We start from the raw sequence: 19,278 nt of genomic DNA, 5'->3' as shown, positions 1-19,278 counted from the left end.
AGTATTCTCTCACAGGGTTTAAGTTTGGAAATTTCGTAAGCTTTGAAGAGACCTTTTCTTTAGGACATTTACATAGTCTGTAAAAGAATGCCAGTAATTCAACACTTGAAACATTTTAGGCAGAACTTAAACCCAAGCCATCCCATTTTTTTCTTGCAGCAAGTGCTTTGTTTAGAATGATTTAATAGAAACACAAGTAAAATCATATCTTCCAAGGAGCAAAGGGTGATTGTTCTCAAGTATTCTAGATTTAATAAGTACTTTTTACATTTATCACTAAGTTGAAATTTGTTTTCAGAGCAAAAGCATGAAGTTCTAGCCTGCGCATAGTCAGGAGAAGTTGGCAAAAATAAAAATAAGTATTTAGTAAAAAGGTGAAATTAAGATTTCCAGTAAGACTACTAAACCCTCAGCAATGTGATTAAAGTGAAAAAAATAGAAGAGAATGAGACGAAAAGGAGTGACTTCTACGTTACTAAAGCAACCACAGCAGTTTTAAGGCAATAAACTAAACTAAACGATGAAAAACATTGTGGAGCAATACTTTTAAACTCCTGACCTCAAAAATGGAACATTCAGACAACTCCACTCCAGATCCATCCTTCAGGTGCAGAAAAGGGCTATTCTCCAAAATAATAATGCACCTTATCCAGACCATATACATCTTTAACATAGGTATACAGTTCTAAATATTTTAAACAAGGTCTTATTAATAGCTTGCAAAGTGGCACTAATACTGACGGGTCTCTACTAAAAGTAAACCACCTTATGCAGTGGGAATCAATCTTTTTGGCAGGCATGCCACAAGGTAGCCCTGCATCCTTCCCAAGTGCCACTCTGATCCCTTTCCTTGTCTGATCTGATGCTCTACTTACTTCTTCCTGCCCTGTGCTGCATAGCCTATCTTTTGCTCTGCTTTCTGTCCCCTCCCCAAGCTATGCACCACAGAGAGACTGGCTATGCCACGTGGCACACGTGCTTGTAGGTTGGCCACCCCTGATCAAATGCATCCTTACAGTGGACTAACTTTTCCTTGATCACATCACACTAGCATCTCATAATCATCCTAATAATCAACTAAAACCCACAAGATCTTCTTTTATCACTGCCCTAACTGACAAGCCTTCAGTAACAAAAATTCTTGCTATTAATCCTAAATACATGACTTTGCATTACTGAATTTCACAAGGCTTCTATTACTCCAATTCACATGGCTTTCTCATTCTTCCTATGTGGTAACTCAGTCCTCTGTCACACTGGCAATACCTTCCAACTTTGAGTCATCCCCAAATTTCATACATCTGGTTCTTTGCACCAAGGTTGCTAATGAAAATATTAAACTGGATGGGTCCCAAGACTTACCCCTGAGGACTTCCCATGGTTCTGACACTGCAGCATCCCGCCGGGCCAAGCCGGCTCCCCGCTGTGCCATGTTGGTTCCGAACATACAGCCAAGAACCACGTCTTGCCAAGACAGGATAGGCCTGGCTGGGTTGGCTTCATGCCGTGCTGAGAGGGTCTCAGCCATGCAGCTGGGAATCACACACTACAGCAAGATAGGCCAGGCCAGGCTGACTTGTGCCGTACCGTGAAGGTCCTGGCCTTGCAGCCAGGATCCGCATGACATAGCATAGAGTCAGCCCATCCTATCTTCTCCTGACAGCACGTGGTTTGCGCTTCACGGCCTGGACTCAGGCAATGCAGCAAAAAGGGGTGGGCTGGACTGGCTCTGTGCTGTGTCATGTAGGTCCTGACCTTACAGCCAGGAACCATGTGCTGCTGGGAGGGGATGGGACAGAACGGGTCGGCTCCATGTGGTCCCAACCTCACAGCCAGAACTGTGTTTTGCTGGGACATGCCAAGCTGGCCCCATACCAGACCACATGGGTCCCGGCCTTGCAGCCATGCACTGCAGCCGGAATGGGATGGGTGAGGCTGGCTTCCCACCTCCCACCATACCCCTGACACACACCCACACCCTCCCACAGCAGCCACATGTTTCTACCCCCACCACACCTAGACCCACATCTTCCCACACATCCCCACCCCTCCTCACACACCAGCAACTATACCCGCACACCCCATCACACCCACCCCCCCGCCACACAGGTCCTTATCCCCCCCAATATACACAAGTAAAACTGTATTTTGGGCTATTACACAACCGCCTCTCTACATATGCCACCCAAACAAACATAAAACAGGACTTTTTTTTTAAATAGAATTAAAATAAGTTATAGCAGATGTTTGAGTTTTTTATCATATGATTTGGGGTTTTTTCCAGTGTCAAGATGGCAACCCCCCCCCGCCCCAAAGGGAGTACTTCTGGGGCAAAGGGATGGACTTCCAGTGGCAAAGCTGAGGGCTTAGGGGTCAGGGCACCTGTTAAGGAGTGGAGATACCCTTGCAGCTCTTGACAGCTCACTAAAACTCGTTAAGCAGCCCTCCAGCCAAAGTAATTGCACACCCCTGACTTAGTTCATTATCTACCTATCAGTTATACTAGTGGTGCTCAACCCTCTAGCTGCATGGGCCAAATGAGTGATGCAAAGCTGTTCCACAGGGAGGATTGGCCCCATATGCCAGCACCTGACCCTGCATGCTGGGGTTGGAGTTCTGCACTGCCCTACATACCCAACAGCATGCAGGGCCACAACCTGCATGAACCCATGGAGAGACCCATGAACCAGATGACATTGTGCAAGCAGGCAGAACTGGCTAAGAGTTGAACATCCCAGAATTATAGTAAAGATACCCATATTCTCCAAACAGATAGTTGATGTGTTTTACCAGAGAACAGCTGTCACTCAGTGACAGGCAAAGTGTTTCCCCCTGGCCTATTGGAATGACATTAATATGCTATGTTAATAGTAGTCATGCACAAGACCCAGCATAATTGCAATACAGACCACAATATATTAAGATCTTTAGGTCTAACAGGGGCTAGTAAGTTGTATGCATTATTTCTTAAAGAAAATATACACAGCTCTGAGCTATGTAACTCAGACAGTTTGGCTTCATTAAGAACATGTGTCCCTCATATTTTTCCTGTCCTTCCTTAAAATTCCACTCTATACCTCTGCGAGACTAAGGCATGTTTTTTTCATTATTATACAGAAGCCAGTATCTCTGAAAGGAACTTACTGTAAACTGGATGTACAAACAACATTCTTTCACAGGTCAACACAAAGCAATTTAGGAGCATACAAGTAGGCAAAGAAGTCTGATAACTTGACTTTTTATTTACTTTTGTCATCTTAGCTGTGGAAATCTCATCCTGACCAGCTGTCTAGCCAACTCCTAGAGAACAATACACATCCACCCCACATGCAAAACACAGAAATTGGTCCCCAACAAATAAACGCATAGATCTCCAATACCCGGCATCTAGCTTTGTTATAAAGAAGAAAGCTACATGGATAATACATGTATACAGAAAATACAGTAACAGGCACAAAACATTTTGAAAATTATTACTAGTCTTCTAAACAAATCTGAAAACAAAAAGCTCAACTTTTTCTTTAAGAAACTGAGATATAAGAAACCAATATAGTAAAAGCTCTGTTATCCAACATGAGTAGGGAATGCCAGGCCGGTTACCTAAAAATGCCAGTTATCTAAAAATACTGGAGCAGGGGGGAGGCTTGCATGTGGCAGCAGCAGTGGTGCAGGGTGGTACATGATGGCAGCAGCAGTGCAGTTCCAGTTAATCGAGTGTTTCGGTTGGTAGAATGCCGGATAGCAGAGATTTTACTGTATATTTCTACAAAACTGTGGTCTAATAAAAATATACTGGAATGCACTACCTAATAAGATTGCAGAATCTCTATTCCTTGGAATTTTAAACAGCAGATTAGAAAGAGACTTGGCTGGGATGGTTTAGTCAAGGACAATTCTACCTTGACCAGGGAGATGGACTACATGACCTCCTGAGGTCTCCCACCCTGCCAGCCTTACTTTCCCATAATCCTACTATATCTCAAAGTATGGATACACATAACAGACTGGTTTAAATGCAGTTTAAACCTGAAGCAGACAGACAAACAAATTTGTTAAACCAGTTTAAACCTATCTGGACAGGTTCAAAAGTACACCTGAAAAACCCCTTCAAAAGTACTCTTTTGAACTGGTTCACTGTGAACTGGTTTAATATTACATGTGGACAGCATGTTTTCTGTGAAAAGGGGCTAGCCAGTCCTCCAGGCATTCAATACTGCATAGCTCCTCACCCCTCTCTACCACTTTAATTGGCCATTGGTACATGGTAAAAATTCTACTGAGCCTTTTTTTTAAACAATGAGCAATAATCCCTTGCACTACTTGGTCAGTAAAAAAAAAAAAAAAGAAAGAATCATAGAAAATCAGGGTTGGAAGGGATCTTGGGAGGTCATCTAGTCCAACCCCCTGCTTAAAGTGGGACCATCCCCAACTAGATCATCCCAGCCAAAGCTTTGTCTAGCTGGGTTTTGAAAACCTCCAAGGATGGAGTTTCCACCATCTCTCTGGATAACCTGTTCCAGTGTTTTACTACCCTCCTAGTGAGAAAATTCTTCTTAATATCTAACCTAAATTTCCCTTGCTGCAACTTGAGACCATTGCTCCTTGTTCTGTTATCTATCACCACTGAGAACAGTCTAGCTCCATCCTCTCTAGAACCATGCTTTAGGTAGTTGAAGATTGCTATTAAATCCCTCATTAGTCTCGTCTTCTCCAGACTAAATAAGCCCAGTTCCCTCAGCCTCTCCTCATAAGTCATGTGCCCCAGCCCCCTTACCATTTCTACTGCCCTCAGCTGGACTCGCTCCAATTTGTCCATTTCCTCTCCGTAGTGGGGGACCCAAAATTGAACATGGTACTCCAGCCGTGGCTTCACCAGTGCTGAATAGAGGGGAATAATAATCACTTACCTTGATCTGCTGGCAACACTCCTACCAATGTAGCCCAGGATGCCATTAGCCTTCCTGGCAACAAGGGCACAGTGTTGGCTCATATTAAGCTTATTGTTTACTCTAACCCCCAGGTCCTTTTCTGCAGAACTGCTGCCCACCCAGTCAGCCCCTAGCCTGTACCACTGCATGGTACTGTTCTGTCTTAAGTGCAGGACTTTGCATTTGTCCTTATTGAACCTTATGGGATTTCTTTTGGTCCAATCCTCCAATTTGTCCATGTGTCTCTGAGTCCTAACCCTACCCATCAGCGTATCTATTACTCTCCCCAGCTTGGTGTCATGTGCAGACTTGCTGAAGGTGCACTCTATGCCATCTTCCAAGTCGTTGATGAAGACACTGAACAAAACTGGCCCCAGGACTGACCTGTGGAGCACTACACTTGATACCAGCTGCCAACTAGACATCAAGCCATTGACTATTACCCTCTGGGCCTAATGATCCATCCAGTTTTCTATCCAACTTACAGTCCATTCATCCAGCCTATACTTCCTTAGCTTGCCTCCAAGGATGTTGTGGGAGATCATATCAAAAGCCTTGCTAAAGTCAACGCATACCACATCCACTGGTCTCCCCCAGGGGAAGGAGGGGTCTGTCGAGCATGCTGCATAAGGGGCCAGCAGCGACTCCTCAAACCCAGTGCCACGTGCTCCAGCTGCCACAGTGCCTCCTCAGGCCGAGCCAGCCATGCGCCTCTACCACTCATGGCACTGGGGCCACATGGGGGCTGGCCCAGCCCTTAGGTGGGGTTAAGCACACGGCTGGCTTGGCTTAAGATGCTGCAGCAGCTGGAGCAGGTGGCGCCAGGCCTCAGGGGTCACTGCAGCCCCAGGGCATTCCTGAGGGATGGTGGCATAGCAGCTCCAGTCTGGGAGGCACTGCCCCCAGGATCTCTGCTGCACTGCCTTGTTGTGCTGCTCCCTCGTAGGAACACCCTGGGACCACACTCACTGCATAAGGGGCCGGCAGCAACTCCTCAAACCCAGTCCCATGTGCTCCAGCTGCCACAGCGCCTTCTCAGGCTGAGCCAGCCATGCGCTCAGCCCCACCTCAGGGTTGGGCCAGGCCCTGCAAGGCTCCAGCACCACAGGTGGGAGGGGGAAGGATGCAGCACACCTAGCAGGGGCTGCCCCACTGAGACCAGACCCCCATTCTCTGGGGCAAGCTAGGGAGGGCCTAGCCTGGGAAGCCCTCCAAGTACAAGCCACGGCAGCACAAGTGCGGTGGGACATGCAGGGAACCTGACACCCTGCCCAGATCCAGCCACCACAGGGAGCCAGGCAGACCCACCATGAGGCCATGATTCTCATTGCTACAACAGGAAAGCCCCACCTGACCCGAGTGTGGGGCCTGGCACATCTCCATGGCAGCGGGATCTGGGGAGAAGACAGATCTGCAGTGCCAGGACAGTGCCCCCTAGTAGGTCAGCTTTGCCTACCACCCCCTGCCCATGTCTTCCTCTCCAGCATGAACTCATTTAATATAAAAATATTACAATAAAACGCACAGTCTACCACAATATATACTCAAAATACCCGTGTTGTTTTGATCTCCTGCAAATCCATCAGGTTAGTCTCACTGTTTCAGGCTCTTTAGTAACAGAAGACTATTCTGTAGGGATTTCAAACCGGACTTTGGTTGTTATGGCATTTGCTATACATCTGAAAACCATACAGCAATGCCTGCCTGTGTACATTTTTATGTTATTTCATCTTTTTGGTTACTCATTTGGAGGGCCACATCCACAACAAGTTTACATAATATAAAAAGGGCTTTAAAAGAAACAAAAAACTGTCCCAGTTTCTATAACTCACAACTGCTGAAGCCAGAACGGAAGCATACACCTAAGACAGTGGCTCTGAACCAAGTCAAATCGCACATTTTTGAATAAGCGTCAGCTTGTCACATCTTCTATAGGAGAGATCAGCAATGTTTTCTGGTGGGGGAGCCAGAAAGACTGAGCTCAGATCTGAGGTGGGTCTAATAGGACCCGGCTATTTCCCCTGCTTCTCCCTCTTGCCTGGTCATAGCACAGTGCTGCGAGAGCTTCTCTTTTGAAGCCCCCGGTGTGCAGCTGTGCCACAGCATGGATTGAGTTCCTCATTGCCAAATGTTGCTGAAGCCACAGCTCCACAAGCCAAATCCGGCCCACAGGCCAGAGGCTGCTGTCCCAGTTCTACACAATGGAAGTGTCAATCATTTTTCATGTTAAGCATATGTTCGGGACAGAACTCTCAAAAGCAGCCACTGACAAAAGTAGTTGCTGATTATGTACTGCCATCTAGCAATTTTTTCATAGGAGTTTAGTTTATCCACATAACTGCCTTGAAATTATCCACATACCTGCTTTGAATACCCATGATGGTATTCCATTAGACAAATAAGGCATTGAAAACAAAAACTCTTCTTGTAATACATTTAATTTTCTATTTTTTCTTCCCTTTTGTGTGTTCCAAGCAATGCATTCAAAAATACTGTAATCCTGAAAGTTTGCAGGCATCAATATATGGGCAGATAATGACAAGGTGTCTTTTCAATACAAAAAACAACCTTGTAAAATAATATATAAGGAACACGGGGCTAAAAAAGACTTCTTGCATCATTTAACTTTACTTCTCTGCCTTTGTAGCCATCACATAATAAACTTCACCTTAAAGCAAGCAAGCAAACCCCTCAGTTTCTTGCCTCTACTATTCTAATAGAAAGTTGTTTCATAACCTGGCTATTCTAGCAGGTGGGAACTTTCTTATTTTCATCCTACTTTTGAAACTGAACCAGCTACAGAAACACTGCAAAAGCACTCATGAGTTGGATATAAATTTATAGAACATAGGTTTTGCTTGATTCCCTACATGGTTTTATTTTTATAGTGCTTCTTGTGTCTTAAGAAAAGGGGAATATTAATTTCCTAGCACTATACATGAAAAATATTCTGCTTTCCTACTTAATTCTCAAATATCACACTCGCTCATACCTTTCATGTTGCTTCAATTTTCTGTCAAACATTTTTCCCCCAACCATCCAATGCACTGGAATCCATGCAAATCAACATGTGAAATTTTGTTCTGTCACTCGAAATACAGAAATAGGATTTCAAGAAGAAACAACACCCATGTAAAAGCACTAGAAGACTGGTGAGTTAAGGCAGTGATTCTCAACCAGTGGGCTAAAAGATCCTTTTGAGGATGTCACACAATATTAGCACTATATGACGTGTAAACAACAATACATGATTCAGAAAACAAATCAAACCCATAGAGTCAAAACATTCTGACCTGTTTTTGTCTTTCAGAGTTCTTTATGACAGAAAATTCTCTCTCATTTTTCTGAGGTCTAAAATGGGTGAAAGTGAAGAGCTGGCATTTTAAAAGGGGTGTCTTGGGTCTAAAAAGATTGAGAACCACTGCTGCTCATTCTCCACCTTCAGTATCACTATTAAGGAAGGATGCTTAACTTCAAGGAACACAATCGCATTCTTAAGCGCTTTCCAAATTCAGGGATATAGTCAAGACCTTCTGTAAATTGCATATCAACATTCAATTTCTGACTACAGTAATAGTAACTACAGAGAAGAAAACTGCTTCAAAATTAATTTTGAAACTGAATGGTTGTAAATCAAAATTCACAGAATATTAAAGGTTACTAAACAAACTCTTTGCCACTGTTTTAAACTAGTCATATTCAAAGAAAATTATGACAACATTCTTTCAAAGCCTGGTTTTCTTCTATACAAATAAAAAAGAAAAGTACAATCATTAGTTGAATTATACCTTTGAAAATCATGTAAAAAATGCTGCAATAGTCACAGAACATGTCTATACCTATAACAGATGATTTTGAGAAATTTTATGCCATAGATGAGGAAAACTAATGATATAATCTGAAACCACAATGGATGGTATAGCTACATTTAAATTTTTTGTCATGTTTTAACATGATTGCATATGCTAGTTTAGAAATGACATGCTTACAGCTGGTCTTGTTTAAAATATATCCTTACTGTCTTATGCCAAGGTATAACTATAGGGGTCTCTAATCCAACTACTATGCACACAATTTCTTGTCAATAAGTACTTTAAACTTAGCCTAGCACACTTATTAAGAGGTGCAGACTGAAGTAGAAGTGCTGTTAATGCTTGAGCTAGTAATACACTAGGAATTCAGCTATTCTCTGCAGCTCAGCTGCTCTTGTGCAGACACCATTTCTACCTGAGCTTGGGTAGGAGGAGTTAACTCAAGCAGACACTGTAGTAAAGGCAGTGCCCTAGATCAGTGGTCTCCAAAGTGGGGTGCACAAGACAATCCACTGGGGTGCGGGAAGAAAGTATTAGAACTTCTATTTATATTTCTATAAATATACATATATCCAGGGTGCATGCTCAAAATTTTTTCTTACTGATAGGGGTGTGCAAATACAAATATACATATATTGGGGGTGCGTGCTCAAAATTTTTTTAATGATAGGGGTAAGCGATCAAAAAAGTTTGGAGACCGTTGCTCTAGATGACAGCTAAGGTTAGCATTGTATATATCCTGTTTATGCTAGGCTTCAAAATATGGTAATTATTAAAATATAGCTAAATATCAGAGCAGAAGATATATGCAGGAGGAAGCATATAGACAATCCAAACTATCACTGTATTTTGGCATGTATTTGCTTGGTTTGGGTTTGGGTTTATTTGCTTGCTTGCTAAATGACTTCTTGTGGCTTATTGCCTACAATAGATATTATCTCCATTATTAACAACTGCTTTTTGGTAGGAATATCACAATTTGCTAGTGTGGAAATAATTGTTATAGTATGATCACCTTTAGCATAGTATCTAGTGATGTTGTAGTCCTCTGGAACAATTTCACATTAAGTTAAACAGCAGAAGTGAAAAAATGATCACATGAAGAACTATCAAGCCATAATTTATTTTCAACTGTTCTTTGCTTTGACCAAACCGCACCCCCCCACATACACACAAGGTTTCAAAACGACAAAGGGAAGCTGCTTTTCCTTTCATTATCTAGAATGGTCATACAGATGATCTGTTTCATGGCAGTCAAATAAGGCTGGTGAATACATGTTGGAGGTGGGAAATAACTTTCAGTTATGAAAGGACTGGATCAAGACTGCAGGGCTTTTTGTAGACCAACCCATCTGTGGTGGCTGAGTGGAGGCTGTATTAGCACAGCTCCAGAATTTAGGAGGCAAATACTGCCACTGATCATTCCCCTTTTTCCTCTGCAGTCAACCTGAGTCACCACTGATGACCAAATATTTCAAATTTGGTGATGGACAAGAGAGGCAGCAGCAATGTTCCTCACCCCCCACCAGGTTCTAGACTCAAACCAACACAGCAGTTCTAGCAGCTGTGTTGACAAGCCCTGCAGGCCACCAGCTGGATCAGCTTTGAGTTATGAGAATTACTGTTTTTATCATAAATACAGTAGTACAATCCTTTCTGTAGCTTCATTTACTCTTGTACAATGGTGTCTTATTCTGCCTCCAGTACTAGAATAAGCAATATCAATATAAACATTAGCCTTTGATGGGAAGGATTAAATATAAAACCAATAAATAAATAAAATAAACAATTTATGCAAGTAAAACAGGCCCCAAAATGTCAAAGTCTGGATGCTAAAAGCTGTATAACTTCTGTGTATTAAATAAGTCATAAATTCTGACAATGAATGAAGATTTGGAGCTTTTCAACACTTACAAATCTTTATTATTTGTCAGTTTTTCCTCCACCTAAAACTACAAATTGAAAAATCTATGACACAGATCAACTAAGATGACAGAGAATATCAACTCAAGTTATTGATAAATACTGCCCTCTCAATGCAGAGGAAGAATTAGCACGGTGAAAATAATTTCTGAGTGGAAAAACAAAAATCACCATCCTCAAGCCACTCAATACTAGATCATTTTCCCATCCTGAACATTGGCAGTTTAGTTATTACCTTAATTATAAACAGAAGTCACTATTACCCCAAAGGTAATTAAAAATACTTAAAAACTTGTAATATTGTAATTATGCGACACATGCGGTCATCAAGAAGTTTCAGCTTCAACTCCAAGAAGTGTAGTCAGAACATTGTTCTGTGAACCAATAAATATATATGTTGTCTGTGCCAGTGTTTCATGGGAGACTGAGACTAACAATCAGATCATAACTTGGGAGGAAGGGAGAAAAGGAAAGGATACATGTGATAACTAAGAAAGTTCTCTTTGAAAACTTAACTGACTTTTGATAAGCAGGCACACAATTTTTATTACATTCATTTAATAAACACGCTGAAAGAAGTTTTTCCAAACCTTTACTTTGAATCTTTATAAGATTGGAAGCTTCTATTTATTCTAACCAGTTTATTCTGACAAAAAATTCTTATGTCAATGGTCTACAGTAATTCCTGTTACAGCTATTAACCAACAAGTTCTCTGTAAGACACTTTCTTCAGATTGTGTTTTCAGATAAATCAATAACTTTAAAAACTTGCCATGTAAAACTACATTTTAGAGCTGAACTACTATATCCAATTACAGAAGGGTAAAGCAGTCAAAGCATGTTCAAATCTGGATTAGACTGGTTAACTAAGATTCTTCAAAAAATTTTACTTTACAACTGTTCTGGAAATGTTTTTTCAGATGCACTCTACTTAAATGCCCTATACTGTTCAGCAGGGCACCAATACTAATGACATAAAATGCCAGCTGTCATAAGAACTGCCATACTGGGTCAGATGAAAGGTCCATCTAGTGTTGAATTCATCTGTATCCCCATAAAAATCTGGGACTTTATGATTAATCTCCTCTAACCCTAGAGAAGCTGTCCATTAGGCCAAGAAGGATGGTCCTAGGCAACTGCAGGGCTGTCTTCCTTCCCCTTGTCTATGCATGTCTCCAAGTGTAGTTTCACTGGGCAGCATCCACTGGCTCCTTCCATGCATTCAAGAGGCAGTGAGTGTTAGCCAGAATTCTCTGCTCAAGTGTTCCCCCTTGACATTGCTGTTCAGCAATTCTCAACCAAGGTGCCACAGGAGAGGACAATATCAGCACCATAAGGTGTGGAAACACACACACACACACACACACGCACACACACACGATAAACCCAGAGATTTCAAGTAGGAATCCATAACATCAAAAACATTCTGACTGGCTGTGGCCTTTCTGAGTTCTCTGCAACAGAAGAATTGTGCTGCTATTTTTCAGTAGTCAAAATATGACTTAAAAACCAGGGGTGGCATTTTCCAAAGGGTGCCTTGAGTATAACAAAGGTGTCTTAAGTCTAAAAAGGTTGAGCACCATTACTGTAGTTACAGGCATGTAATCAGCACTTCCACATATCATTATATTTCCCCAAAAGTTTGCTGTACAGTTTGTAGCATATGTCTAGTCATGGGGGTGGGGGGGAGAGGCTCAGTTTCCAATGGCCCTAGGCCTCGTGTCACTGTACAACAAATAGGCCTGTCTCTGATAAGGAAAAGTAGTGGCTGCTGTATATGAAGAGTCTAAGACACAGGGCAGCATGTTCCATCCCCAGCAATGCACATTACCAGTTATCAGAAGTCATAGGGTTAGGGGTACCTCAAGGATCAGACTGCATCTCTGACTGTTTTAACAGACTCATGTACTTACCACTCACAAAACATCTAATCCCTTCTTTGAACCTGATTAGACCACTGGTCTCCACCGTGTTGCAAGTGGATAGACAACTGGATTAATAGTCATAAGTTATTATAAATGGATCTGTGTTAGAATGGCAGGAGGTTTCAAGTGGAGTTGGACAGAGGTCTGATCTGGATCCAGTGCTGTTCAATGTGCTTATTAGTTATTTGGATGCCAAAATAGAGATATTCCTGACCAGATTTGCAGGAAAGGAATATACACACACACTGGAGGACAAGACAATTCAGAAAGATGTTGATGAATTGGTAAGCTGGGCCAAAGGCAACAGGATGAAGTTCACTACAAAAAAATGCAAAGTGCTATACCTTGGAAAGAATAATCAAAAAGCACACATGAAAATGGGTGAAAAGCAGCTGGATGGTAGCCAAGTGGAGAAGGATCCTTCAGTCTTAAGGTACCACAGACTCAATACAAGTCTATAAGGCAGTACAGTTACAAAAAAAGACAAATTCGATTCCTGGCTGCATCAATTGGACTATTAGGTGTCAAAAACACAGAAGCTGATAGAGCTGGGCACTGGTTAGGCACTCTCTAGTACTGTGCGCAGTTTTAGATTCCACATTTTTAAAAAGGACACGGCAAAGTTAGAGAGGGTCTAAACGCAGGTAACAAAAATAGAGGGCTTGGAAAACAAGCCTTATGAGGAGCGACTGAGAGAAATAAGCAGGTTCCACTTGCAAAATGTCACCAGAGGTACACCAATACATCGGTCCCATATCAGATCAGCACCAATGTAAGGACAATTAACAGCACTGGCAATCAATCGTGGCTGATAATGTGGCCAAAAATGCATGCGTACAGCCACAGCACAGTACAGCACATAAGGTGGCTAGAAGCACAGCCCCCGCAGCGTGGAGAACAGCATCGGGCTGGTAAGTCTGTTGTGGGGGAAGAGGTAGGGGGAGGTATGGAGGCATAGATAGAGGCCCCCGTGGCGAGGGAGGGAGTGGGGCTGGGACAGGCACTGTCCAGCCAGGGCACAGGACGGAGCCATGACCAGCTCGTTTGAGGAGCAGGGGGCTCCCACTGCTATGTGCACCCCGTGAAGGCATGAGGGGCATGTGCCCCCAGATATCCATGCGGGGCAAGCGTGGGCTGCTGCTGTCCTTGGTGTTTTTGGGAACCTCACCTGGTAGCTGCATAAGAGGCTTGTTTGTGTTTGAAATAGGCTGGATGGACACTCATCTAAGACGGTTTAGACTGGAATCTAGTCAGGGGGTTGGACTAGATAGCCTCCCAAGATCCCTTCCAGCCCTATTCATCTGTTTTGATGAATGACAAAAATATCTGAACTTCAAAACCTTTGAGAAATTTCAAAAATGTTGTATTAAGTGCTTCTAGGAAAAAACAAAACAAAAGGATAAGAGCCTAATCAGAAGGGGTACGGATTCTGAAGCAAATGACAGTACCCAGTCAAAAGTAAATGCTATAAGAGTATATGGTGTAAATAAATGTATTGTATGGTCAAAATTAATAATGATAACTACAATTTGTGTAGTTATATTCCCCAAATTAAAAAAAATGTTTAAAGAAAAACAGCTCATAAACCTCTCTTCTTCCAAAACTCATCTTTCAAAACACAGGCTAGTACTGCTAGTCAGCTCACCTTAGAGATGAAGATAGGAACAGGAAGAGGAAGGGAAAGAGTGAAGCAAATGACAACAAAATTGGATGACGGAGGATCTCACTTAAGAAGCCAACTAAGCCACCTGCTGTTTTGATAGAGCACTTATAACCAGTGTCTCCTTACAATTGCCAAAACCTATTTAAATATGTCAGCATTTACAAATAAATCTAAAGGAGATATTTTATGTACCTCAACAGCCATAAAATGAAATGAAAGTTTAAAGTCCACCCCTGCCCCCAAAAACCAAAAGACCCAAACAAACATTCTGTCATATTTTAATTTGTGGAACAGGTTTTTGTTTCAATATTAAGAGGAGAGCGCCAACTACTGTTTGTTCAAGCAACACAATCAGTAGAATCTGTTTCCACCACCTCCTGAACACAGGAGAGAGCTGTCCATCTGGTAAGCAGCAACTGCTCATGTAATTTTTCTTTTTTGGTCCCCAGAGTATATATTAATTTGTTTAGCAAATTAAAATGTTACTTGGCAGAAACCAGCTAAAATCCTTTTTAAGAACACTTATTTGACTTCCAGTTAGGCTAGGTAATCTGCTAATTGAATTAAACAGTATACATGTTAACACCGATAGTAAAGCATCTTTTCTTGCTTACCAGATCAATAGCTAGGGATGGAATTCCTTAAAAATTTGTTTCCTCCCTTTACCCTGTGTAGATCCATGAAAAATACAGTCATTCATTATTATCTCAAAAAGTGCCTTAACAGCAAGGCTTCATAGCTCAGACTTTTCCATGCTCCATATATCCTCATTATGTATATTACATACAATCTGTATGGAATAGCAATTTCCACAGTACTGTAGCTGCAAACTCCTGGAACTGATTATCGTATAGAGAATATGCCAACGGCAGAACAGTTTTTGAGCAGTGAGGCAGTAGGTTTCAAACTAAATCAAATCACCAGTCACCAAGTGCTAGCACTGACGAAATATGTTGAGAATGAATTTGAAAAACAATTAGAAGATAAAACACTAGAGCTACCCTTCTTCAGCATCTAGTACCTATGAGGTTACCTGGCATACTAGACTGCTACACAGCAGAACCACACCACTCATATCCAACTTAATTTAAATTAGGCTGCCAAGTGAAGGACAAGCTGTGCAGCTTTTTGCTTAGACTTTTAATTCAAAAGTGCTGCTTCTCCACTCAGCTAGAGTTCATCAGCAGTCCTGCATGCAGATCAGAAAAGCTGCACCTTTTGAAAAAAGGTGCAGCAAACAGCTGGAGGACCTCAGTGGTCCAAGTGCAAGCATCTGCTGTGACTGAAAATAATTCCAGGCTGGTTCCCACACCCTCATATTCACAAGGGCTACAAAGCCTACTCTACAAAATACCCAGGTTCTACAGTACTCAGCTGCTGCTCTGAAGAACATATTTACTTGCGATTCCACACCACAAAACTAGAAATTGGAGATTTTAGAAAAACAGACAACACACAGTGCTATAGACTTTATTTAATATATTTGCCAATGACCTGCCATCTTGTTTCAGAATAGTGTCCACAAAAGAGACTTGCATCAGAATAGTTCAATTATATTGGAATTAATATTTTGCTGTAACTATAAGAGAAATTTCCTTCATCCAGAGGAGGATGACACCAAACTTTGGGGCAAAGCATCCACACCAGAAGACAGGCAGGTGATCCAAGCTGACCTGGACAGGCTCAGCAAATGGGCGGATGAGAACTTGATGGTGTTTAACACTGAAAAATTCAAGGTTCTCCACCTTGGGAAGAAAAACCTGCAGCATCCTTATAGGCTCAGCAGTGCTACGCTGGCTAGCACTACAGAAGAAAGAGACTTGGGGGTCATCATTGATCACAAGATGAACATGAGCCTGCAATACAATGCTGCAGCTGCTAAGCAGCCAAAACGCTGGCTTGCATCCATAGATGCTTCTCATACAAATCCTGGGACGTCATTCTCCCCTTGTACTCGGCCTTGGTGAGGCTGCAGCTGGAGTACTGTGTTCAGTTTTGGGCTCCACAATTCAAAAAGGACGTGGAGAATCATAGAATCATAGAAGTAGGGTCGGAAGGGACCATGTAGATCTTCAAGTCCGACCCCCGGCCTGGGCGGGAGAAAAACTGGGCTCAAATGACTTCAGGCAGGTAATCATCAAGCCTCTTCTTAAAGATCCCCAGGGCAGAAGCCAGTACCACTTCCCTTGGAAGTTGGTTCCAGCTCCTAGCCGCCCTAACTGTGAAGTAGTTCTTGTGGATGTCTAATCTAAACCTACTCTCCAACAAGAAGCTTGAGAGAGTCCAGAGAAGAGACACGTGCATGATCAGAGGTCAGGATAACAGACCTTATGACGGCAGGCTGAGAGCCATGGGGCTCTTTAGCCTGGAAAAGCGTAGGCTCAGGGGTGAGCTGATGGCCACCTATAAGTTTATCAGGGGTGATCACCAGTATCTGGGGGAACATTTGTTCACCAGAACGCCCCGAGGGATGACAAGGCCGAACAGTCATAAACTACTGCAAGACCGTTTTAGGCTGGACATAAGGAAGAATTTCTTTCCTGTCTGAACCCCCAAGGTCTGGAACAGCCTACCATCGGAGGTGGTTCAAACACCTACACTGAACACCTTCAAGAGCAAATTGGATGCTTATCTTGCTGGGATCCTATGACCCCAGCTGACTTCCTGCCCTTTGGGCAGGGGGCTGGACTCAATGATCTTCTGAGGTCCCTTCCAGCACTAGCGTCTATGAAATCTATGAAAATGGTCATGCTTATTGTATTGTATCTATGTAGTTAAGCGGAGTAAAATTAAGGTACAAAGCATATTGTGCAGATGAAAGATGCCACGCACTTAAGCTGTTTCAGCATTCAAGAAACATATGAATAACTGGATGAATATAACATCATCTTATTCTGTAGGCATAAAAGTAAAGTATCCATTACAGGGGTGGCAATGTCCAGCCTGCAGGCCAGATCAGGCCTGTAGCAGACTCCATTTCCCAGCAGCCCCAGCCCATGTCACTGCTGACTGTTTCCATGGAGATCCCAGGAGCAGAGGGATATGGTGGCACAGGACCAAGGTTCCACAGAGACTGGCCCAAGCAGTGCTGGCAGGGTGGATAGCTCAGTGGAGAGCTGCCTGGGGAGGCAGAACTGGAATCTTGCAGCAGTGACAGCATGGGCCAAAGCTAGTACAGAGCTGTGATCTGCCACCTGCACTTCCTGGACAGGGGTGTGCAGGCAGTGAACTGTGGCTCTGCCTTAGCTTTCCCTGGTCCAGGAAACTGGTAGCTCTTAGTATTCATTCGCTTTCAGACTATAGACAAACAGAACAATTCTTCCAGTGCAAAGAACTCTGAGAGACCACAGCAGGACAGAATGCTTCTGATACCGTAGATTCTTCTATGAAGTCTCTGGGTTTGTAACCATAAAAACTGGCAGTGCCCACTCTTGCAAGGTGCTGCAAGCAACTGAGCTTGCTAAAATGCCACTTACTAGTTAAAGCTGAGCAAAGCAGCCACAAATTTAATCAAAGTGGAAGGTTGGTCAAGGATGGTAAGAAAATGATGTTCAGAAAAAATAAAAGGAAGACAAGAAAAGTCTGCCAGTCTGAGTGTGTTCATACAGACAGAGGGGACAAAACCCAGGAGTGAAAACTCAATTCTGCAAATAACTTGTTAACAGCCAACAGCAGTAGCAAGCGTTATAGTAAAAATAACAAAGATGCAAGTAACAAAACGTATAAAAACAGGTTGGGAACAAAGGGTGATGGGCACAAATGAAACCGGGGGGGAGGCAGGGGCTTACACTGGACATTAAGCTGAATACAAGTCAACAGTGTGTCCTTGTTGCAAACAAAGCTAACAGCAGCCTGGGCTGCATTAGTGAGAGTGGTGCCAACAGACTGGAGGGAAGTGATTCTTCCCCCCTATTCAACACTGGTGAAGCCACATCTGGAGTACTGTGTTCAGTTTTGGGCTCCCCACTACAGAAAAGATATGGACAAATTGGAGTGAGTCCAGCAGAGGGCAATGAAAATGGTTAGGGGGCTGGGGCACATGACTTATGAGGAGAGACTGAGGGAACTGGGCTTATTTAGTCTGAAGAAGAGAAGACTAAGGGGATCCGACAGCAGTCTTCAACTACCTGAAGGGTGGTTCAGAAGAGGATGGAGCTAGACTGTTCTTAGTGGTGGCAAATAACAAAACAAGGAGGAATGGTCTCAAGTTGCAGCAAGAAAGATTTATGTTGGATATTAGGAAAAAACTCTCATTAGGAAGGTGGTGAAACACTGGAACAGATTAGCTAGAGAGACGGTGCAGTCTCCACACCTGGAGGTTTTTAAGACCCTGCTCGACAAAGCCCTGGCTGGGATGATCTCGCTGCGGTTGGTCCTGCTTGGAGCAGGGCGTTGGGCAGATACCCTGAGATTCCCTGCAGCCCTCATTTTCTAGGCTTCTGCGACTAGGTGCCTCCAGCCTCAACGTCCCAGTGCAAAGCCCGCCGCCGGGGGACGTCCCCGGGGCGGGGGCCGCGCTCGCTGTGCAGTGCCTGACACGGGCGGAGGCGGGTCTCTCCCCGCGCCGCCCCTCAGCACAGCCCGCCGGCGCAGCGCGGTGCGGAGCGAGCAGGACCCGGGCGGCGGCGGGAGAGGGAGGCGGCCCGAGCGCCACTCACCTCATTGTTGACGTTAAGCACGTGCGCCATGATGGCCGCAGCCGGCTCGAACCCCAACTCCTTGCACCCCTCCCCACACGTTGGGCGAAGCGAAACTGCGCGCATGCGTAGTTCGGGGGCGGGGCAGGGCAGCGCCGGCGCTCTAGTTGGGCTCTCGCTGGTTGCATGCTGCTCTAGCCCGAATCTCGGTGGCCAACGTCCTCCAGGCCCTAGGGGCGGGGCTGTCCCGCCTGAGCTGAGCCGCTCTCCCTGCGCGGGGCGGGGCATAGTTGCGGGCGGCCCCTCGCCATGGGCGTGTAAGATGGGCTGTGGCAGGGCATCGTCCTGTCACAGTAACGTGGCTTTCCTGGCTTGCGGGACGAGGTGCTC

General features: G+C 43.8%; 1 protein-coding gene across 2 annotated transcripts in view; it reads right to left on the bottom strand.

Annotated features, from left to right (window-relative positions):
- The window catches only part of SRFBP1 (serum response factor binding protein 1), a 142,611-nt gene extending 123,565 nt beyond the window's left edge, over nt 1–19,046 (bottom strand). Inside the window, exon 1 of one of the 2 annotated variants that reach the window (XM_019555257.1) lies at nt 18,910–19,046. In XM_019555257.1, the coding sequence (XP_019410802.1) occupies nt 18,910–19,014 (105 nt within the window). In that variant the 5' untranslated portion in view covers nt 19,015–19,046. The remainder of the gene's footprint in view (nt 1–18,909) is intronic. The other variant, XM_019555258.1, reaches the window with a different exon arrangement.
- Between the last annotated feature and the right edge of the window lie 232 nt (nt 19,047–19,278).

Source organism: Crocodylus porosus, unplaced genomic scaffold (assembly GCF_001723895.1).
Source record: "Crocodylus porosus isolate Cpor-Errol unplaced genomic scaffold, CroPor_comp1, whole genome shotgun sequence".
Lineage (NCBI taxonomy): Eukaryota > Metazoa > Chordata > Crocodylia > Crocodylidae > Crocodylus > Crocodylus porosus.
This window is presented reverse-complemented; position numbering and strand designations above follow the sequence as displayed.